This window comes from Carassius auratus, chromosome 3, assembly GCF_003368295.1.
Source record: "Carassius auratus strain Wakin chromosome 3, ASM336829v1, whole genome shotgun sequence".
Taxonomy (NCBI): Eukaryota; Metazoa; Chordata; class Actinopteri; order Cypriniformes; family Cyprinidae; genus Carassius; species Carassius auratus.
Window position 1 is genome coordinate 29,652,693 of NC_039245.1, and position 24,463 is coordinate 29,677,155.

The 24,463-nt window shown below is 36.5% G+C and overlaps 2 protein-coding genes and 1 pseudogene across 2 annotated transcripts; 2 read left to right on the plus strand and 1 right to left on the minus strand.

Moving 5' to 3' along the window:
* Positions 1-97: 97 nt before the first annotated feature.
* Positions 98-3,291, plus strand: LOC113053670 (39S ribosomal protein L12, mitochondrial-like). Its single transcript, XM_026218857.1, has 5 exons — positions 98-317; positions 1,440-1,632; positions 1,980-2,057; positions 2,541-2,678; positions 2,892-3,291. Exons 1-5 carry the CDS (start codon positions 259-261, stop codon positions 3,006-3,008), a joined length of 585 nt encoding a protein of 194 aa, XP_026074642.1. The 5' UTR covers positions 98-258; the 3' UTR covers positions 3,009-3,291.
* A 4,244-nt stretch (positions 3,292-7,535) lies between these two features.
* LOC113053679 (tripartite motif-containing protein 16-like protein) lies at positions 7,536-11,632 on the plus strand (annotated as a pseudogene).
* A 282-nt stretch (positions 11,633-11,914) lies between these two features.
* Positions 11,915-19,391, minus strand: LOC113053688 (interferon-induced GTP-binding protein MxE-like). The gene is made up of 12 exons (XM_026218876.1): positions 19,342-19,391; positions 17,321-17,529; positions 17,063-17,200; positions 16,799-16,953; positions 16,048-16,186; positions 15,762-15,960; positions 15,384-15,459; positions 15,157-15,279; positions 13,988-14,129; positions 13,604-13,762; positions 13,121-13,416; positions 11,915-12,754 (listed from the first exon to the last, which is right to left on the minus strand). Exons 2-12 carry the CDS (start codon positions 17,514-17,516, stop codon positions 12,521-12,523), a joined length of 1,857 nt encoding a protein of 618 aa, XP_026074661.1. The 5' UTR covers positions 17,517-17,529; positions 19,342-19,391; the 3' UTR covers positions 11,915-12,520.
* Between the last annotated feature and the right edge of the window lie 5,072 nt (positions 19,392-24,463).

Sequence of the window (24,463 nt, forward strand, 5' to 3'; positions counted from 1 at the left end):
ATATGGACATTAAAAAAAAAAAGAAAAGAAAAGAAAAATAAAGATTAGTTTCGTAAGAGGCCATGACGCCTGAGGATTTTAAATAAAGTTTTGTCTTTCTAGCGCGATGCATTGTGGGTAGGTCAGGAAGAGCCAGCGGAGGACGCCATGTGCTTCTGCTAGAGGAGGTCTGACAGTCAGTCACACGCTGAGCGAGAGACTTGTGTTTTTGGGAACGGGCTGCTCGTCCTGTCGCGTTCACTAAATCAGTTCGTCATCATGTTCTGCGGCAGATACTGCGTCCGGTTCGCGCTGCGGACCGCGGCAAACACACACCGGTAAGAGCTTGATGAAAGACCCTGCGTCTCAAGGACAGAATTTGCACTGAGTGTGGAGGAGTCCGCAGTACCGCTGTCAATGAAACAAACACACTGGCATATTATAACCATTGAAAGTGCTCAGATAAGCTTCTGGCATGAGATGAGAGGCATCTGTATCCTGCAGCAGATCTCAATCTCTGAACTGCAGAGCCGAGGGAGCATGTGTATGCAGTAGCATAAATGTTTACTTGAAATTATAGCATGAATGACCGTGTACCGGTACAGAAGGTCACGTGACTTCAGTCTGAATCGTAAATGTGTGAAGTTTCCCAAATGCGTGGTGTAAAATTCATAAGCATTTAATTTGATGTATTATTGAGGCACTAATTAAAAGTAAACACATTTATGACAATGACCATGTGAACTCCTTTGTACTAAAGGTCAGCAGAGGTTACGCTAACCTCTTGAAGTTAAGAAACCTTTACTAGTTATGAGGGTTTTATCACTAATAACCTGACAATTATAACTAATAATTTGCTGCAGAATGCCAAAGATTGTTTCTTCTTAATTTCAAGCTCAAGATGCCTTTTGGATCTTCTCAGACATGATCAGCTTTTCACTCAAATTGTTATGCTGACAGTATATTTAAGAAAAAATGAAAAATGGATGCATTTTCACTAGTGATCTCAGACGTTTAGACTTTAGACTAGTTGTTGATCTTCAAAATGCGAAAACTGAAATTGTGGTTTCAATAAAAAAAATTAAAAAAAGTATATTATGTAATACACTCTACTGTTCAAAGGATTGGGCTGGGTAAGATTAATTTATTTGTTGTTTATGTACTCATAGGCTGCTTTTAATTGATGAAATCAAAACCGTGATATTGTGAAATATTACTACAAATTTAAATGACACATTTATATGTATGTGTGTGTTTTAAAATGTAATTTATTCCTGTGTTGCAAAGCTGAAATTTCAGCATCATTACTCCCGTCTTCAGTGTCACACGGTCCTTCAGGATATCCATTCTGATATATTGATCTGCTGCTCTTTTGCTAACAGAGGTAGAGAATAGATGCACTATATGTTTGTTGCTGCTTTAGGTTTATGTTTTATTTTCTGAATGGACTCATTTCACAGACACAACCTACAGATGGCAGCACTGTGTGCCCTGCGAACACTCAAGACCAGCCCTGTCTGTCCGTCTGAAGCCATTTCAGCACCTCCTTTTAATGGGGCGCCCAAGGAGTACTCTCCCAAAATCCATCAGCTGGTCAACGACATCGCCAGCCTCACGCTCATAGAAGTGTCTGACCTCAATGAGTTACTAAAGGTGCAGCACACTGTCACAACACCAGCCCAATAACAATATTTAATGCAAAATACAGCAGAAATCCACACTGCAAAGTGTTTAGCTGCATATTTTAACTGGAACTTCTCTGAAATTTGAGTGGTGAAACAAGAGATAATTAATTGTGTAAATGTGCATTTGTAATGTACTTCAAATCTTAAAGTATATTTAAAAAACGCTGAAAGACTGTGCTTGCAGATATAATATTAACAAAATAAAATGCCACTTAATTGTAGCGTCTTTTTTATAACTGCAGCTGCTGCCCAGCTCTAATAGTATGTAGCCTTTATGCAGACAACACTGATCTAAATGTGTTTTGTCCCTGTCAGAAAACTCTGAACATTCAGGATGTTGGAATGATGTCCATGGGCTCAATGGCAGCGATAGCAGCTTCTCCTGCTGCTGAGGTATGTCTAATGTTTTCTGACTTAAACCGTAAAAACCAGAAACTTTTAATTATCGGTGTCTTACATTTTGTGTGTGATTTCAAAATGTGATTGTTAAAAATTTGAAAAGCCAAGAAACACCATAATTTGGACCATAGAGCATAGTGGGAAACCTATAATATCATTGCATTGTATTAATTTGTACAAATGAATAAATTACTAAAGTTATTTAAAAAGCATTTTTGGGAAACTTCAAGTCTCAAACAATTTGTATGTCTTATCTGTAAACTATGTACTCAGTACCTCTGTAATAGTAACATGTATTGTTTACTGTCAAGAGTGCACAAATCAGGGTTTTAAGCTGTAAATAAAAAAAAAAATACATTTTGCAAAAAAACCTTAGAAAACAGATCTAAAATCCTACAATCTCATGTTTTTGTGCAAAGTACCATCATGTAAACTTTAGTCTGTGAGTTTGTTCCTCTGTTTTAACTGAATTTGCAGGCGGTAGATGAGGAGGCAGCACCTGCAAAGAAAGAGAAAACCCATTTTACAGTCAAACTGACAGAATTCAAGGCGGCTGATAAAGTCAAACTGATTAAAGAAGTGAAGAATTGCATGGAGGGCATGAATCTTGTACAGGTAAAGGTGTTTTTAGTAAAACGAGGATCTTTTATAGGCTGCAATAGCATGGATCAGTAAGCTATCTGTGTAGTTTGTTCCCAATCTGTCAAATATCAGCAGACAGCAATGCAGTTCACAAGCTTTGCAGACAATTCAGGTTACTTACAGTTGATGTTTTTGTCTAAAAGGGTTGTAATGTCCTTAACTAATGGTATTCCCTCCCAATTACAGGCCAAGAAGCTTGTGGAGTCTCTACCTCAGGAGATCCGGGTGAATGTGTTCAAAGATGAAGCAGAAAAACTGAAAGCAGCACTTGAAGCAGCAGGAGGCACTGTGGCGCTGGAGTGAATATCTGCGACGGCCCTTCACTTCATCAGATGTTACATGTCAGTCATCGTTTTGTTCTTTTTTACAAAAAAGATATAAGGAATCAGAAGGAAACAAATGATGCCTTTAAAATGACCACTTGGCCCTCAGGAGATGGTCTGGGTGTTGAACTCTCAGACTGAACTCAAACACACCACCCATCACTGACTCCTCCATCTGTCCCCATGCTACACATGACACTGGAGCTGGCCTGAAAAAGGGATGTGATGCTATTGCTTGTGGTTAATAAACATGATATACTGTACTGTCTTATCATAATGCTTCATCATGACGTAGAGTACCAATCAATACATTGCCAGAAGTGAATAATTGGTGATTAATGCTGATCTCAGTTACCTTTTAAAGGGATATTTCTATATTTAGGGGCCATGCACCGATGCAAAAAGTTATGGAATTCAAGTTGATTCGTCCAACCGTTCTCGAATGAAACGTGACTCAATTTTACGAAAATCAGGCAAAAATGCATGTGAGACTACATCTCGGCAACGGTTTGTCATATTGAGACCAAACTTGGTTTGTTATAACAAGCATGACCAGAGACTACCTCCAATGTTTCGGCACTGTTACCCTAGTGGTCAGGAGATATATAGAATGCATATTTTTGCTCATACAGTATTGTTCAAAATAATAGCAGTACAATGTGACTAACCAGAATAATCAAGGTTTTTAGTATATTTTTTATTGCTACGTGGCAAACAAGTTACCAGTAGGTTCAGTAGATTGTCAGAAAACAAACAAGACCCAGCATTCATGATATGCACGCTCTTAAGGCTGTGCAATTGGGCAATTAGTTGAAAGGGGTGTGTTCAAAAAAATAGCAGTGTCTACCTTTGACTGTACAAACTCAAAACTATTTTGTACAAACATTTTTTTTTTCTGGGATTTAGCAATCCTGTGAATCACTAAACTAATATTTAGTTGTATGACCACAGTTTTTTAAAACTGCTTAACATCTGTGTGGCATGGAGTCAACCAACTTGTGGCACCTCTCAGCTGTTATTCCACTCCATGATTCTTTAACAACATTCCACAATTCATTCACATTTCTTGGTTTTGCTTCAGAAACAGCATTTTTGATATCACCCCACAAGTTCTCAATTGGATTAAGGTCTGGAGATTGGGCTGGCCACTCCATAACATTAATTTTGTTGGTTTGGAACCAAGACTTTGCCCGTTTACTAGTGTGTTTTGGGTCATTGTCTTGTTGAAACAACCATTTCAAGGGCATGTCCTCTTCAGCATAGGGCAACATGACCTCTTCAAGTATTTTAACATATGCAAACTGATCCATGATCCCTGGTATGCGATAAATAGGCCCAACACCATAGTAGGAGAAACATGCCCATATCATGATGCTTGCACCTCCATGCTTCACTGTCTTCACTGTGTACTGTGGCTTGAATTCAGAGTTTGGGGGTCGTCTCACAAACTGCCTGTGGCCCTTGGACCCAAAAAGAACAATTTTACTCTCATCAGTCCACAAAATGTTCCTCCATTTCTCTTTAGGCCAGTTGATGTGTTCTTTGGCAAATTGTAACCTCTTCTGCACATGCCTTTTTTTTAACAGAGGGACTTTGCGGGGGGATTCTTGAAAATAGATTAGCTTCACACAGACGTCTTCTAACTGTCACAGTACTTACAGGTAACTCCAGACTGTCTTTGATCATCCTGGAGGTGATCATTGGCTGAGCCTTTGCCATTCTGGTTATTCTTCTATCCATTTTGATGGTTGTCTTCCGTTTTCTTCCACGTCTCTCTGGTTTTGCTCTCCATTTTAAGGCATTGGAGATCATTTTAGCTGAACAGCCTATCATTTTTTGCACCTCTTTATCGGTTTTCCCCTCTCTAATTAACTTTTTAATCAAAGTACGCTGTTCTTCTGAACAATGTCTTGAACGACCCATTTTCCTCAGCTTTCAAATGCATGTTCAACAAGTGTTGGCTTCATCCTTAAATAGGGGCCACCTGATTCACACCTGTTTCTTCACAAAATTGATGACCTCAGTGATTGAATGCCACACTGCTATTTTTTTGAACACACCCCTTTCAACTAATTCAACTAATTGCCCAATTGCACAGCCTTAAGAGCATGCATATCATGAATGCTGGGTCTCATTTGTTTTCTGAGAATCTACTGAACCTACTGGTAACTTGTTTGCCACGTAGCAATAAAAAAATATACGAAAAACCTTGATTATTCTGGTTAGTCACATTGTACTGCTATTATTTTGAACAATACTGTACCTTCTGAATGCTTTAGCTCAAAATCACAAAACTTGTCTCTTTAGATTCGGTGGGTCATGTCTAGTTGAATTATATCCAATTTTTCTGTGTCAGTTATTTTAGGTTTCGGCCATTTTGAATTACGGTATGTTCTAAAATGCTATATTTTTTTACGCATTAGCGTATCGTTATGAAAATAATTACAAAAATATTCTGTTCCATGCCCTGATGGCTTTCAATCTTTGGGGGCAGCGCCACCTTGTCAACATTTGTGATGAAAATTAGAAAAATGCTAATAACTTCTGCTTGCATTAACCTATTGTAACCTTTTGGTCAAAAGTGGTAAGCAATTTAATTATATTACTAGTGCTTGTATTTATGATTTTTCAGCCATTTCAATTACTATCATTCTAAAATTACAGTAATTGCTCATTTTTGCATCTGGTGTGATCCTCCATGCCATGCTTAGCTCCTCAATTTGCCGGGGGAGTGCTTGGCCCCGTAATTGCTGCTTGTAGCTATATTGTCCATTTGTTTTTTCTCTTTGAACATGCGCTGGACATGACCCTTGTGCTCATGCTTTGCATCATCTCATCTTTTTTTTTTTTTTTTTTTTTTTTTTTATAATAAGATATAGGAAAAGTTTAACAGGCATATCAAGTTTTTAAGGCTTTTTTGTTCTTAAAGGTATTGCTCAAAATCTTTTATAAAAACAAAGAAAAGAGGACTCTTGCTTATCTAACATGGGACAAGTTGTAGCTCAAACCGGTGCACTATATTTTGCAGTGGTTTACAGGTTTGAACAACATGTTTCCTGGAAATGGTGTGTTACGGGGTTTGAGACATGTTTTCTCTTGTTTGCCCAATCAGCACTAACATGTCTAGAAACCACGCGGTATTAAAGAGACAGCTCGCACAATGTTATTAACATCAAAATAAATTCAAAAGAGCAAGCATATTGTTTGCATGTTTATTTACATTAAAGGCAAAATAACTGCACTAACAAGAGCACAAGTATAGATCTGAAACCTCTTTAAGTCTGTCTAAATATCATTTAGTAATCGCAATGTCTTCTGGTTCATATCCTTTCCTTAGGAAGGTGTGCTAGACATTGAATAATGTAACATAAAAGTACTGTAAACATTTATATATTTTGCTATTGTATTGTGAATTGACACTTTCATAAACTTACCACAGCACAACAACAGTGATCAGCAATAATGATCTAATAATAAAGCCTAATACTCACAATAAAAAGAATAAGGTCAAATAGATCATAACACAGTCTCCAACGTAAGAAGTGGATATCCTTCACCTGAAATGTTTGTCTTTTCATCCTGAAATATGAGGCAAATGTTGGTTCACAATAATCAGGAACCACAGTTTCCGCAAATCCCTTCACTTGATTGGGATGTTCTCATTTATTCTGTACGGCAAGGGCACTGACTATAACAGCGAGCATATTAAACACCTATTTATACCAATTTCATCAGGGTCACAAAAAGAACACAAAGAATGGCCTTCTCAATTTAACTTTTCTGCAAAAAATTAACACTACATATACAAAAACACAATTTATAAAGGTGATGTAAATTAAACATTATATATTCTAAAGTAATTATACAATAATATAATATTCCTTGCCCATAACTTGTGTTCTCATTATTAATAAAAATAATAATATCATTGTAATAATGACTTTGTGGTGATGTTCATGTGCATTCAACTCGTAAATACGATCTTTTCGACATGAAATGAACGCACCAATGGACTCCAAGACCTCTGAATATTTCCCGTGGTCTCTTGCACCAAGACATTGACAGCAAATCCTTTAAGTTTCCCAACATAACATTGTCCAGAACACTGCCTCTGCCAGCCTGCCTTCTTCCCATATAGTGCTACCATCTCTTCCCCAGATAAATGGTGCTCAGTATAATTCATCAGACGTGGTCCATGGTCCAGTTCTGATGCTCATGTGTCCATTGTAGGCATTTTTGGTGATGGATAGGGGTCATCATGGGCATTCTGAGTGGTCTGCAGCTGTGCCGCCCCATAAACAGCAAACTGTGATGTACTTTTCTATGATGGACTAGCATTCGCTCTCCACTTGACATGCATTTAGCTGGAAATTGATTCTTGACCAGGAATGAGGAAAATGCGTAATGGAAAAACCTGTTTAAAACAAGTATAACACAGAAGCACAGAACTATTTTAACTTCTGAGAAAAATAAAAATAAACATTTGAGTTCATTTGATCTGTTGTGTGTGTGTCTGTATTCATGCTGTAATATGGCAGAAGCCGGAGTTTCTGAGGATGAGTTCATGTGTCTAATGTGTCTGGATCTCATAAAGGATCCAGTGGGGATTCCCTGTGGACACAGTTACTGTAAGAGCTGTATCACAGGCTGCTGGGATCAGGAGGATGAGGACAGAGTCTACAGCTGCCCTCGGTGCAGACAGACCTTCAGTCCAAGACCTGCTTTAGCTACACAATGCTGGCTGAAGTGATGGAGAAACTGAAGAAGACTAAACTTCCAGCTGACTGTTACACTGAAGCTGGAGATATGCAGTGTTACATCTGTACACTGCAAGCTGACAATTCTTGTTTGGTGTGTCAGGAATCTTACTGTGAAACTCACTTTGACCGTCACAAGCAGTTTCACTCTCATAAGTCACTCAAAGAGATTGATGCCACTGGACAACTGAAGGACATGGACTTCTGTAAACATCATAAACGGCTGGGAATGACCTGTATCACTGACCAACAATGCATTTGTCTGCTGTGTATGGAGGATGAACATAACCACAAAACTGTGTCAAGTGCAGCTCAGGGGACAGAGAAACAGGTATGAAATGACAGGGACTGTTCAGTCTGAAATTTGAATTAAAGCCTGTATGATTTTCTTACTAGTGTGTAACTCAAAATAGATTTCTAAATCAAATCTAGTTATACATCAATAATAAATACGCCATAAAATTAGGCCCTGAAGAAAATTACGCTTACAATTTGGCTTGAAATTTCATTATCTCATTCCAGGAAACAATAAATCTGTTATATATATATATAATGCTAAATCTTTATCTACTCCACCAATACTGGATTTATGTAACTTTTAAATTATGATTTTGTGATGGTAGTTTTATGTGGCATTTTTATTTTAATTTTAATATTGTTTTCAAATTTGCAATAAAATATAGTTTCATTTTTATTAGTTTAATTATTAATTTTGTTATTTTTAGTTTAGTTTTTATTTTGTGAACACATTTCTATTTCGTTTTTATATAGTTTCAGTTTTAGTTTGAGTGATTGAAGTTTAACAAAAGAAAGACTTAATTTAACCTTGACACAAACGTCTACAGCGACACAAAATTATGATTTTTTTTTTTTTTTTTTTTTTTACCGTGTAATACTGTATTCACAACCACAAAGTGTTACAATAAAATTACAGTAAATAATTATTGGTTTCAATCTTGCTTTTGTGTTAACAGGGAATATCTGCCAATTACTTTCAATCTTGAACAGAAATGTACATAGGAGCTTGTAAAAGAAGAGCTTTAGGTTTTTAATAACTGTATGTAGGCTATATGATATATCCACAAACACAAAGATGTTTGAGATATCTTGAATGCAGTGCTTCGTTTTGCAAGATATGTGAGACATGTTTTATTTTGTGTGTGCAATTCTTGGATTTTTATGTAAAGTTTAGAAAAAAGAGGCAAGGTTTTGAAGATGTATGTAAGCAGTTTAAAAAAAAAGCACTAGTCAATGATAAATGTGTGTGGTGATATTTCATTTGAAAATAAAAGTAAATTGTTTATATTGTTATAGTTTTATCTTATTTAACCATAATCACGATACTGTAGGCTAACTGTTGTCTTGCTCACTTTCCCGCGAAAGTGCAAAAATCATTAATGAAATTCAATAATAATGCATGTCTGATAGCCAATACTAATAAGACTCAATATGATATACCCACTGAAGCAGTGTTCAGATGGTCCCGTGTTTTTTGGTGTTCATGTTCAGCAATCTGAAGTCTGTCAAAGATTCGATTAGCAGCGTTGTGCATTAGCTCTTCTCGGGATTGACATTTCTCGCAACCGACCTTTTATTTTAATTCAATTTGAGAAAATGTTTTTTTGATCTGTTGTTTTAGTTTTAGTTTTTGCTTATGAACTTAACCTTGGTGTGTCCTCCAGAAACAGTTGAAGGAGACACAGATGAAGTTCCAGCAGAGAATCCAGCAGAGACAGAAAGATCTTCAGCAGCTCAGAGACACCGTTGCCTTTCATAAGGTGAGTCTGGAGACGTTTGAGAAGTTTGTACTCTTCTCCAGTGCTGGAGCTCCTTCAGTCTCACTGAAGCTCAGTGTGTGATTGTGATGTGTGTCTAACAGCGCTCCGCACAGACAGCAGTGGAGGACAGTGAGAGGATCTATACTGAGCTCATCTGCTCCATAGAGAGAAGTCGCTCTGAGGTCAGACAGAAGATCAGAGATCAGGAGAAAGCTGTAGTGAGTCAAGCTGAAGAACTCATAAAGAGACTGGAGCAGGAGATTGATGAGCTGAGGAGGAGAGACGCTGAGCTAGATCAGGTTTCACGCAATTCCAACCATTTCCTGCAGGTAACAGAAATCTAGAACAACCGGATGAACTTGAGCAAGATTTCATGAGAGCCGAATGAGTATTGAACTGCAACATTGTCAGGAATTTGTTATCACATGAAGTGTGGAGGTAATGAGTTTTGGTTTCTCTTTTCTGTAGAGTTTCCCGTCTCTTTTAACAGCTCCTGAATCTACTGACATGAATGACAATCCCTTCAGTTCTCTCGTCCCTTTCGATGCAGTGAAAGAATCTATCCATCAGCTGAGAGACAAACTGGAGGATTTCTTAAAAGAAGAGATCAAGAAGATCTGTGTCAGAGGTAAAGTCCTCATTCACTCCACCTACAAAAATCCCACAAATATCCCGTTGTGTTTCACACACACACGCACACACACACACACGCACACACACACATCTGTGTGTGTGTAGATACATTGCTGGGTAAATTACATGACCAAAACTGTAGTTAGTAATTAGTTAGGTAGTGTAATTTGTCTACTTTTTGGTTACTTTTGGATTACTTTTGTTTACTACTTGTTAATTACATTGATATAAATACAAAAATCTTGTATTATGTTGGTATACAAAAAAATGTTGTTATTAAAAGCATGAAGTGAATTAAACATTACATTGTTAAGATTACCCAAAATTGGGATTCGTAAAAGTTTAATAAAAAGCTAATAATTAATGTCATCATAAATAAATTATTTTAAAGTAACAGCAATCAAAATAAAACACTAAATATATATATATATATATATATATATATATATATATATATATATATATATATATATATATATATATATATATATATATATATATATATATATATTATGTTTTTATTTGTTTATCTCCATTTGTTACTTAATTATTAAACTATTATTAATTATTAAAGATTTTATGGGAGATTTTATCCAGTCAGAAATGTTTAATAGGCCACTGGAATTTCCTCTACTCTCAGAAATGAGTCATAGAGCATCATATAACAAATGTCTTAGGAATAGATGTATTTTAACTTGACATTTTTCTTCACAGTCCCATTAACCAACATCAATTCCAAGACCAGGAATGACTTCCTACAATGTAAGTCACCAAGAAAACAAACATAAAACTTTTATTTTTATTTTTTATAACTGATCATGTAAATGGATATTTGCAAGGATCTCTGGTCCACTGTAATGAGACGCTGTAAAAGATTAATAATTGCTGATTCTGATCCATCAGATTCCCATCCGTTCACTCTGGATCTAAACACAGTGAATGAAAACCTCGGTCTGTCTGAGAGGAACAGATTGATTAAGAACACTGGCACAGATCATCTGTATCCTGATCATCCAGACAGATTTGATTATTGGGATCAGGTGTTGTGTAGAGAGAGTGTGTGTGGACGCTGTTACTGGGAGATTGAGTGGAGTGGAGATGATGGTGTGTTCATATCAGTGTCATATAAGAGCATCAGTAGGAAAGGAGATTCTGTTGAGCTATTGTTTGGACACAATGATCAGTCCTGGAGTTTGTTCTGCTCTCCCTCAAAATACTTATTCTGGCACAATAACAAACGCACTAATCTCACATTAGAGTCCACCAGCTCTAGAATAGGAGTGTATGTGGATCACAGTGCAGGAACTCTGTTCTTCTACGATGTCTCTGACACAATGAGCCTCATCCACGCGGTCCAGACCACATTCACTCAGCCGCTCTGTCCTGGGTTTTATGTTGAACATGGATCATCAGTGAAACTGTGTTGATGAATCAGAATAAATGCTAAAGGCCTCATGTAACGAAGTCTAGTCCTGCCTGGTATGTCGGGAATCTTACTGTCAAACTCACTTTGACTGTCACAAGGAGTTTCACACTCGTAAGGTGAGTGATGACACACTGGACGACTGAAGGACATGATCTGCCATACACACGATAAAGAGCTGGAAATGTACTGTATCACTCACCAGCATAACAGGTGTGCTGGTAAAATTATATATATATATATATCAGTGTACGCTTCCTGATAAACCACTCACTTCAATTTAATACAATTCAATTCCATTCAAATTTATTTGTATAGTGCCTTTTACAATATACATCGTTTCAAAGCAGCTTTACAGAAAATGCATCCGTCTAAATCACAATTTAGAGTGAAACTTTCAGGAGGGAATGTGTCCAAGTAATGTTCACTTCACAAAGGAATAGTTCAAGATAAAAGAATCATAGAGTTTGCTAACATGACTTAATTTTAGGCAGAAGCTGTCAACATAATGATTACAATGTAAAGAAATAGGTCATCTAAAGTCTTTCTGAGGCTGGATCCACGCAAACCATAACCTGTGCACCAATGCATTTAAATGTTTAACATGAAAACACACACCAATGTCAAAAGGAAATTGCATACTGCATAAAACAGATGTGATCTTTTATCTTTCAAGGGATGAAGGGGTCTTTAATTTCCACTCACAGAACATCATCATGACTAAATTGTACAGTATGAATCATTCACAATAAGACCAGTAATATGGGATAAGAAAACAAATATAGGACAAATGATGATTTTCCACCAATTGTAGGCTCGCATGGAGACTGGAGCCGCAGTGTTATGGTCAGCAGGGACTCAAACCAGGGACCTTGATGTGAGTTGATGGTTCTACCCACAATTATGCAGAATGCTTATAGTTTGACAGTTCCATACCAGCTCTCTGCAGGCGGTTCAGTTGCTCTCTCAATTCATTCCTCTTACGTTCAACAACAGAATCTTCTTGGAGCAGCATTTCTGGATCATTCTCTCTAGTCATGACAAGCATTTCACACTGAAGCTGAGAGATGTACTTGTTCAGCGAGTGATACAGGATTATCAGTGGAATTTGATTAGCCAGACGGTCAGTGGTAATCTACGGAAAAATACAAATTACATTGAAAAGGCAGTATTTTTCACAAGACAAATGGCCGACACAAGACAAATTGCAACAGAAATGGCCTTGTGCATGTAAAATATGAATTAAGATTTATTCTTTTTAAGTTTTTTTTTTATACATATTTTTTTTTTAAATCCAAATTAATGTGAGGGATCAATTAAATGTCAACACTATGGCAACCTGCAATTTAGAAATTGAGCAGTTTGCAGATAAATTATTGCTTGGAGTATTTGAATGAAATTTGAAATCTTTATTATTGCAATTCTGTAAGGTGCCGCAAATGGCACAGAGACTGCACACTTCACTCTTTAATGAATAAAGATTATTATAAGGCATACAAACCGTTAAATAGGAGATGAGATGGTATGCCATGTCACGTACATCTGCATTGACATATGAAGCCAGAAGCCCATAACCTGATTTTGATTTGTTTTTTACATTGCATAGCTGGTTACTGTAGAGATCATCTTGGCAGTAAACAATCTTCTCCATTTTAAACTGTGAACGTATTTTCTTCTCAGCTCTCTGAAACTGCTTATCAAGTAAATAAACTGTTTGCTCTTTCGCAGCACTCTCCAGGTGAGGAAGGGTATTAAAATGAATGTTAATGATATGGTTCACAGAGGGGTGCACAATGTCTGTAAATAATAATAAAACAAAATACAAGAAAACGAGTCAATCAGAGGAGGCAAAACATCATCCTATATGCATAATTGCCACTAACTTTATGCCTCCATTTAATTATTTCAGTCGAAATTGTTCTTGTTCATTAGTAAACGTTTTTAAAAACTTTCAAGAAAACCATTTTGAAACACGACCCTTCACCTGTGACATCTTTGAGCAGCTTTAAAGCAGGTTCCTGCATCTCCTTGATGTATTCCTTGATAATGCTCATAAACGTTCTATAGTTTAAAAATCCAGGAAGCTCCAATCCTCTGTGAGTCTTCATATACTCTTCTGCCTCAACTCTGAGGGCGTCCTCCGCTTGAGAGAAAAGACAGGCAAAATCAGGAAGAATACAACCACTGGCTTACGAACCACTGCAACATGAAAGTTAAATGCAAACTGCATATATGCCTTAAAGAGAAAGAACAGTAAAAAAAAAAAATAAAAAAAAAAGGCTGAATTGCACAAAACAAGCATCAATAATAGTGTTTCATCCCAGATAGAAACGCTTGTATCTGTGAGTGCATTTAATTGTAAACTCACTCTTAATGGCTTTGACATTCAGGGCAGATTTCCATTCATGAAATTTCACCCTGATTTTGGAGAAGACCCTTTGGTTTGGAATTTCAACATCTTCTTCAGCATTCTTGACTCTTTCAAGGTCATCGTTGAACTGGCTAATTTTCTGCAGAGCACAAAATCTCATAAAGTCATACATGTAAAAACCAAGCCAGATAAAAACATTGCTCAGGCGGAAAGTATACAACTTTTATGTTTAGCAAAATGTTGCTTCAGTGCAAACTGAAAGATAAGAAAGGGCCATTTATATAATGCATGTATCTTGCATCTTTCATGCTGTTTATGTACTGTACAATAGACTTTACTCTAGTCGTCAAAATACAAAAAGAAAAACTTTGTTGTTTAAAAACATCTGTACAAAGTATATCTTCCAGCCTAGGGTGAAATCAGTAGGTATAGTAACCAGTAACAATGATTTGGAACAAATATAATGTAATTTAAATATATATATATATATATATATATATATATATATATATATATATATATATATATATATATATGAAATTAATATATATATACAGTACAGACCAAAGGTTTGGACACACCTTCTCAATCAAAGAGTTTTCTTTATTTTCATGACTATGAAAATTGTAGAGTCACACTGAAGGCATCAAGGGCTATTTGACCAAGAAGGAGAGTGATGAGGTGCTGCGCCAGATGACCTGGCCTCCACAGTCACCGGACCTGAACCCAATCGAGATGGTTTAGGGGTGAGCTGGACCGCAGACAGAAGGCAAAAGGGCCAACAAGTGCTAAGCATCTCTCGGGGAACTCCTTCAAGACTGTTGAAGACCATTTCAGGTGACTACCTCTTGAAGCTCATCAAGAGAATGCCAAGAGTGTGCAAAGCAGTAATCAAAGCAAAAGGTGGCTACTTTGAAGAACCTTGAATATGACATATTTTCAGTTGTTTCACACTTTTTTGTTATGTATATAATTCAATATATAATTCCACATGTATTAATTCATAGTTTTGATGCCTTCAGTGTGAATCTACAATTTTCATAGTCATGAAAATAAAGAAAACTCTTTGAATGAGAAGGTGTGTCCAAACTTTTGGTCTGTACTGTATATATATATTAGAACTTTAGGACACTTCAGGATACATCAAATGTGCGACTTCATTTTACCTTAACCAAGAACTTGATCATGTTATGTTCACCAGGAGGAACTCCATCTCCGAGTGCTCTAAGATCCGCAGACGTCTTCTCTAATTTTATGCCAAGTTGGTTCTGCAAGTCTGGCAGTGTTTTCTAAAAGTCAAGAAACAAGATATACCCAATTTTAGTTTTCTTCAACAGGGAAACTCTGTACTTTGAATGTTTCTGCTGTATGTAATGTAACTTTGTATACACACAACAATGTGTTCAAACAATTCGTTTGTGAGTCTTTCTGCAAGGCAGCGTATTGTAGCTTTTCCTTCAGGAAGAGAACTGTGAGGAAAGAAGTCATTGAAATAGTAAGAAGGAAGCTGAGGACAACTGGAGAATTTTGCATACATTTTATCTGTAAATATTATAAATATTAACAAGAAAAGACATTTAAAATATATATATAAAATGTCCTTATAAGAACTGACAGATTGCACTATAAGGCGCCATTGATTGATCAATTTCAATGACCAGTGCATATATTAGATTATGTGAACATCCTGCCTACATGCTGTATTTCACCCTATCATTTTACTTAAATAGACATTCTGAAAGAAATTCTTCTAATCAGATTCACTACTTGCCTGAAATGAGTGTGTTCTTGAAAAAAACGTCTTTCTTTTTCCAGCGCCCTGGCCAGATCAAGTCTGTCATTGATGTCATTCTGGCTTCGGCATTTAACAATCATGTAGCCCTTCTTCAGTTCTATTACATCATTATTCACTGTTTTGATCACCGTCTCCTCCATACCTTTGTCCACTAAGTCAGGTTTAGTCAGAACACCTGCAGATTGAATATTTGTCTATTTCAAGAAAACATGAACAATATGACAATAATTCACTTGAGTAACCTGTAAGAAATGTTGCGAACCCAAAGTCCTTTCTCCAGTTGGATCTACTTCTGATGCCATCTGCAGTGCCTCAGTGGTGGCGATGTCAACATTTGCAGGCACCACAACCAAACTGATGGTCTCTTGCCTTTGAATGAACTTTTCAATAAGATCTTTTATCTGTTACGGAAGACCAAAAATACTGAATGCAATACTGCAAGGATCAATGGGGATAAAGTAGTAGCAATACAACATATTTAAAGCTGCAGTAGGTAACTTTTGTACAAATATATTTTTTACATATTTGTTAAACCTGTCATTATGTCCTGACAGTAGAATATGAGACAGATAATCTGTGAAAAAAATCAAGCTACTCTGGCTCCTCCCAGTCGTCCTATTGCCATTTGCAGAAAGTTATCCGCTCCCGGTAAGAAATCAACCAATCAGGTCCGTAACTTTGTTTGTGTTCAAAATGTAGAAAAGTGTATATAATAAGCGAGTACACCATGAATCCATTTTTCAAACCGTGTTTTTAGCTTGTCCTGAATCACTAGGGTGCACCTATAATAAGTGTTTATATTCGGACTATTTTAGATTGCTTCGGGGGTACCGCGGCGGAGTAACCCAGTACCTTTGTGATTCTTCATAGACATAAACAGAGAGAAGTAGTTCCGGCTACGATGCTCTTCCGCAAGACGCAAGCAGTTCTGTTTATTAACCGCTAGAGCGTCAAAAGTTACCTACTGCAGCTTTAAATGCTGAGAACATTTCTATACACAATCTGCATTTTACTTGTTTGTCAATGTCTTTTGGTTGGTTGCCGGTCGGAACTCTAGCAATGCCTGGCAGGTCAATAAGAGTAAGATCAGGAACGTCACATGACTGGATTTCCAGTGTGATCATCTCATGACTGATCCCTTCTCCTTTTCCAGCCAATACTCCCTGAGCTACAAAACAACACAATGACATCATCCCACAGATCAAATGATCTAAAGAGTCACATCGTGGTATTAATCACCTGTAAAATAATAGACTTTAATGTGAAATAATACCGACCATATAAGACAGCATTCTCTACTTCCTCTGGGTCGTTTAGTGTCTTTGTCAGATCCTTATATGACAGCAATCCATTCCAGTTTTTGTCTTTTGTAATTTTCTTCAGTTTCAGTACCAGAGGACAGCGTGTCACAATACCTGTGTTTAACATACCAGATGGTCAGCTGAAAAACACCTTTATATTCTGACTAACAGGTGAGGAAAGAGAAAACTATATTTCCACTCCTCAGTGTAATGTAATAACTGTGCTTATGTTACCTGTTCCCCTAGGCAGTGACACTCCAGACAGAGCTTCTAACACAGAACTCTTTCCTGAGCTCTGATCACCGATGACAGCAATAGCTGGCAGGTTCAGGTCATTTTCAAGACCTAATGACCTGAGAGAGTCCACTAGGTCAATACATGGACGCACCTTCTCTTCATAGAGCTGGTTCAGAGAGCTAATTTCACACATGTCTGAAGTCTATCTGCAAAATATTACCAAGAACCATTCTTTTATATGATATAGAGTAGTAGCTATTTTATTTAAGCAATAAGTACTAGATGTTGTGCTGTAGAAGAGGTGTCCAAACAAGGGGACATCATAAGTACCCTTCTGAAAGCTAAAATAAGGAATGTGACACCCTATTTTGTAGTGGATTTAATAGACACACACATGTAGTCCGAATGACAACAAGTGCACATGATGTGTGCTACTTTGCATTGGGTTCTAGAAACTTCCAGGCAAATATATTTGGGACAGGTTGGAACTAAACTCGAGCTAAACTTCAGAAGGAGGATTAGACACACCTGTACTACAGAGCAGGGGTCCCCGGTCCAGTTCCGGACCATGGCCAAGTTCCAACCATTGGTTGTGCCCATTCTCTCCCGTCGATTATTAAAAGAACTCTTTATTTATACTCCTTCGTTGTGCGCTTTGTTTTGCATACCAACACTTGTATTTTCTTTTATTTTTCCCATTAAGTAATTAAAAGTTGTACACACACTTGCAGTCTTCAAGCCCACTTGATGGCTAAATACAGGAAATATTTCATGCAAGTAGACTATTGGTAAAATGAAAAAAAAAAAAAAAAAATTGATGAATAACTTGTCAACGTGTCATCCTACTCAGATTTCCCTCCCAGGATTTACTGTGCATATATATATATATTATACTGTAATTATTATACTGTAATTATAATTATTTACATTTCTTTATTTTCTTTATTTTAGTGTGTTTGCTTTTTTTCTTTCTTGCGTTTTTAACTGGTATGGAAGCACTATATAATATCCTGCCAATGGGATCGTACCCAGGGTATAAGCACAAAAGGCAGTGCATTTGTAGATATGCACTCAAATTCATCCTAAAGTGTAGTTATTTTAACTTTATATTTCAATTATGTTTAGTGAATTATTCATTCACTCGTTGTGGTGGGATAGATTGACAGATATAGCTATAATTTAGTACTACAGTTGGAAAATCTGAGAAGGTAGGAAAAATCAACAGAACAGGCCACATGAGGGAAGTGAGAACCCTATCGTGACTGAACAAGCAGAAAGAGAACATCTCTGTCTCCTCTCTGTTCCAGATTCGCTTTGACATATAATAAAATGGGAAATGTACAAGGTTGTGAAATTTGCCCACTGTCCTCGTCTACTGAATGAGACTGGTTTCACATCTCCATCTACCTGATTAAAAATGCTATTACAAAATGAAAGGTACATTTAAAACATTTTCCTTATTCAGCCAGTAAAAAAAGGGCTGTGAAATACTTCATGTCCAGTTCTGAATGAGACTGCTTTCATGCTTTTATAGATAGATAGATAGATAGATAGATAGATAGATAGATAGATAGATAGATAGATAGATAGATAGATAGATAGATAGATAGATAGATAGATAGATAGATAGATAGATAGATAGATAGATAGATATACATGCAAAGCCTACTGTTCTCTACTGACACTGTCTCTGAGCTTTATTTTAATTTTCATAAGGGTTAATTCTCCCTCACCCCGTGCTCTTAAAAAAAAGAGGAAAACAAAAGAAGAAAAAAAAGAAAAAGAAACCCTTTTGTGGTTGAAGGAGCGGAAAGAGGAAACCTCCACTCTGTTACAGATTTACTCCGTTACCCACAAAAATAGTTAAAGTTTCTGAATCAATTATTTGTCTTATCACAAAAAGTGGGACTGACATACCATAGTATATCCTACAAAACATGCCTTTTTTTCAAGTTTTCCCATGAAAGCCTACAGTAAGAGAACTGAATAAAGTTGAAGAGAAGGAAGCAGGTACTCACTCAGTTTACTAACGGCTCCTTTGTGAGATGCTCTGAGAGGCACTGGCTTTATAATGCCTAGATTTCACTTTTACTTTCTTTTAAAACGGAATTAGGGGAAATTCCAGTAAGCACAATAAAAATTAATTTTTAGTAAAAGTATGTGGTTATCATGCTTTCATTTCATGTATTCATGCATGGGCCTGTTAATAGCTATAAACTTTTGCAGATCTCGTCATTGTAAGTTTAACATTTAGTCACAGTTAGTTTCAATTTAAAATATCAAGGAAATGTTGTAGCTAGTTTGTACAAATCAGGACATGAGTGGGACCCAATTTCAGCCAGGGAGTTTTCTGAATTGCCTAAACACTAAATCCCAATCTCTGAACCAAATTCTCACTATAGCTTGAACCAATTTGTTGAATAAAGCACTCTTTCTGCTAAACCTTAAACATGTTCAGGCAGTTAGGCTCTTTTTGCAAAACTATAAACACATTCTGTTTCACTTGAACACTTATCACACTGTGATGCATTTGTGCTGCAATATGCTAAAGACAAGTGGCGAAGGTTAAACACAACTAAAGCACAGCTGTCATCATTTACACACAACAATTCGAAATTGTTCACAGTTGTTTCTAATGATGTGATCAAACCAATTACAAAATATGAGCCAGTTCAGAGTGCACAAGTGGCACAGTGACAGAATGATGGTACGAACAATAGATGGAAACAATCTGAGAAGGAGAGGAGGAAGAGTACATGCAAGAAGTGGAGGATGAGGAGAGATAGAGTAAAGTTTGTAAAAAATAATGGGTAAAAAATACGGTAAAAAAAAAAACAGCAGCTGTGGTTGCCAGAATTATAACATAAACAATACGGTAACACCGGTTTAGGTTTGACGGTTTTATATAGTAAAAAATACAGTAACACCATTTTAGGTTTAATGGCTTTACCCTAAATTTACAGTTTAATACCGTAGTTTAATCCCGTAATTTTTTTGCAAAACACTACACTCAATTCTCTGCATTCTCTGGCGAAATTTTCGCGCAGACAAATCTCATTTTCACAAGGAACACACTGCCAAATATCAAATTGCTCTTCTGTTTTGGAGCAATGGATGCCAACAATGGAAACAGAGGCAGAGCCAAAGGAGTGAGAGTAAGAGGAGGAGGACAAGGAGGATGAGGAAGACCAAGGACCGTAATCTCTAAAGAGATCCGAACCACTTTGGTTGACAATGCGGTCTAACAATGAAGGAGGCTGGGAAAAGGGTACAGCTAAATTTTTTTCTGACTGGAGACGGAAAGTGTATGACTGAAATCCACAAATGCATATACCCCTTCTCCAAGCTATGGAAGACTATGGATAGCAGTTGATGCTTTTCATGGCTGGACTCGCCATGCTAGGCGATATTTCCCCTGGTATATATCTATATTCTACAAATATTTTACAACACATGTACTGTTTGTAGTAAGTGTAACACTGAACCAAATCAAGACCAAAGTCATTATGATGAATGGAGAAGTGTTTTCCATTCATCATAGTGTTTTACATAGAGCACATCAGTGTTCAACTGGTTCTTAAAAATGTCTATTCATATGATGGTTTGTGTCTGTCATTTGAAAACAAAATACCATTTTAGAAGAAAGAACATTGTTTTGAATGTAAAGTTTCATTTTGCAGGAGAATTTAGGGGTTTTGCCCATTGTGTGTGTGTTTTTTTTTTTATTTGTGTGTAGAGTTCTGAGAGTATGATGCATGCTTTCAGAAAATATGTGGAAACAATCAAGAAAAACTTTAATATACCAACTTATTTAAGCACTGAAATCTGTTTTGTACCTTTATAATACACTGGTATCCACCAAAAGCTGGTGGTGATGAGAAAGTCAAGTGATGAAACAAAGCCCGTCACAAGCAGCTTTTAAATAAGATACATAGAAGACTGTTAGCTCAGCAAACAACATACAAACGTAAAATACTGCATCCAGCACTGGTTACAATTACAGTAAACAACAACCAAAAAAAATAATCGGGAAAAAAAAAACTGACAATATTGTTATTTTACAGTAAATATTACAGTAACCATACTATACATTCTCTTCGCCTAGCTGGATCTGGCCAGAGAATTTCATCAACACCACAAGCAATATCTTCACTAGCAAGACACCGCGGGAAGAACAGTCTTGAATGTCGAATCCATCCTTGCACAGCTGCGGTGTCGAGGGGTACCTGAGCATGATTGACTTTTCTGAGCCTGATAGCATTATTGGCCAAAACCATTTTATTATCTCTCTCTCTCTCTATTGTATTTATTGTTTGTATATATGTGAATAGTTTCACAATTATTCACAGTTAGTTTCAGTCTACTAGGTCTGCCCCACGTGATTTCGGAGATATTGTAATTTGTACAAGTCAGGGCCTGAGTGGGACCCATTTCATTTAACTGACAAGACCAGGCCAAAACAAATTTCTTTTTTAAACTTAAACACAAATCCAAACCTTCAAACTAAATTCACTGAACCTTCTCTGAACTCTTCTGGCAAAATCAAACAATTGTTTGAAAACTATTTCACCTGTACTCAAAATCCAACAAAGCTTTCAAATTACACACACATTAGTCAATAATGTACAGATCATTGATTAGACACTACAACTAAAAATTGTGGACATAGTGTCCAGTGCATGTAGTAAAAAAAAAAAGAAAGAAAAAAAACACAAAACAACAACAACAAACCAGTTAATTGTATATAGTAAATCTTAGAGAATATAAAACAAGAAGTAAGAGAAATTGTAAAAAAAATATTCAACTTTCATTACTCTCAAAAAGGAGACAACACACAAAAGAAAGACCTAAGTTTGGTGAATATATATATATATATACACACACACACACACACACACACACACACACACACGCATGTATATATTAGAGAATACAAAAAGTACTCTCAAATTACTCTCAAAAATAAACTTTTGTAAGTATGTACAGTACGTATATATATATATATATCCAGCCTTGACAAGACAGCAAGTGTGTCACCATTTGCCAGTTCTTTCACCCTAATATAGTAGCACACAAGATTCCCTTTCACTCTGCTTTCGCTGTTCTTTTGAACTTTCCAACTGATTATTTTGGCCACAGACATTAGTCAATATTGTACAGATCATTGATTAGACACTACAAAAAAAATAATAAATAAAAAATGGTGCATGTAGTTACAAAAAACAAAACAAAAAAACAAACAAACATGGTGACCATTTGTGACTAAATCAACCAAGATGAGACCAATAAGATGAAGAGCAATGGGCCATAGTTCCAGAGGAGCACTGGCCAAGAAGCCTGATTCAGAAGGAGAAAAAGCACAAAGGGCTATTGACAACAGTGGTACCTTTCTTTAGCGGTCTCTCTCTCTCTCTCGTATTCATTTTGCAGTGCTATTAATAATAACATTCAAATTGCCTGCATCTCATTCATTTTTGCCCTATATACCCAATTTGTCATTTATATTCTGTTGATTGTGTATAGACCTTGACGTTTTTTATTTGTGATATTTAAAGTCTCTTTTTTATTTACCTGAAATGATCTCAAACTGGAATTCACACAAAACATAATTTCACAGTCACAGTATCTAAATGTAGCCTATCATTTTTGTGTGTGTTCAATTAATAAAGCATTTATTAATATTAACCCATCTTAAACCATTATAACCTACTCACGTCATCACTGAAATTATACTGTAAATCACGTGATGTCCTACAGGTGGCAGTGCTGCATTGTCACAAACGTGTTTGACAATGGTGTGCGCATGAGAGTAAACTCACACTTTCAAGTGTCTGCATCTAAAATATCCATGCCACCGAGATATTTGGACATAATTACAGTAATCAGCATTCGTATCTGTTTTCATTCTTTTCTTATGATATAAGGTTAAATATGTTCTCGTGAAGATGTTTATAGAAGTGGGTACAGGTCAAGGAGTCAAACTGTGTTCTGAAAAAGAAAAAAGGAAAAAGAAAATCTCTTTTGGATACAATAAAATAATAATCGTTTTCTGATAAATATTGCATATAAAAGCAACACTTGCTCTGTTTTTTTCCACCAAGACACAGCCGAACCCATCCAGATCCAGGTCACAGCAGCACACTTTCATCACGGTGTTGATCTCCAGTGTGTCAGGACATGGTTCTGCTCTGCTGTGGTCAATACAGTGCTGCAGGGATGATGCTTTTTTTTTTTTTTTTTTTTTTTTTTTGTAGGCCGGAACCTAGAAACTAATTGGCATTCTGGCACTTTTGGTTCCATTGTCCTGAAGCCAGTGATTTTTGTGGATGGGGTTTTGATTAAACACCTGAAATAAGGTCTGCAGTCAACACAAGTGTAATATATTTTCATGTTTTAGTCTAAAACATTAAAGTGTTCATAAAACCCTGAAGGTTTAATAAAACAGTATTTGGGCCTCAAAATGTCATAAAAGTTGTTTAAGTGTTTGCTTGTGAAGATTATCATGATGAACAAACACTGAAAGAATCATAAATGTTTGTTGGTCACAAAGCATATTTTCTGCATTAATCCAAAAACCTTTTTTTTTTTTACAAACTTAATCTACAAAGATGGTTTCATAAAATAGCGCTTCAAAATGAAAGAATTGCGATATTATATAACTAAAAATAATGAAAGAGGAATATTTGAAGCTATAAGGGTCATAAGAACACACTAGCGGCTGCAAACATCAGTCGAGATAAACCCTCACTACTTCACTGACTGTGAAACATGTGCTTCTATTATGTGGTGACGTGACCCCAAGAGCCCTGCTTATGTGTTTTCTTTGCATTTTCCATTCCCAGATCGTAGCCAAAGTATGGGAATTCTATCGCTTCCCTTTAGAGTGACATCTGTGGGATCTTTCCATGTTTCTACATCTGAGGCAATTGTGTGGAACACTGAGATTTACAATGAGAGATGTGCTGTGAGAGATAGATGGGAGACTGTGAAAGACGGGCTAATCTCCATTCCAATCTGACTGGCTTTTTTTCCATCCATTTTTTTTCTTAGTAAAAAAAACTTACATAACTTGGCTGAAAAACAACATCTATATTCTCAGTGTGAATGATCAGTTTTGTACTAGTTTTTTGACACAATCTC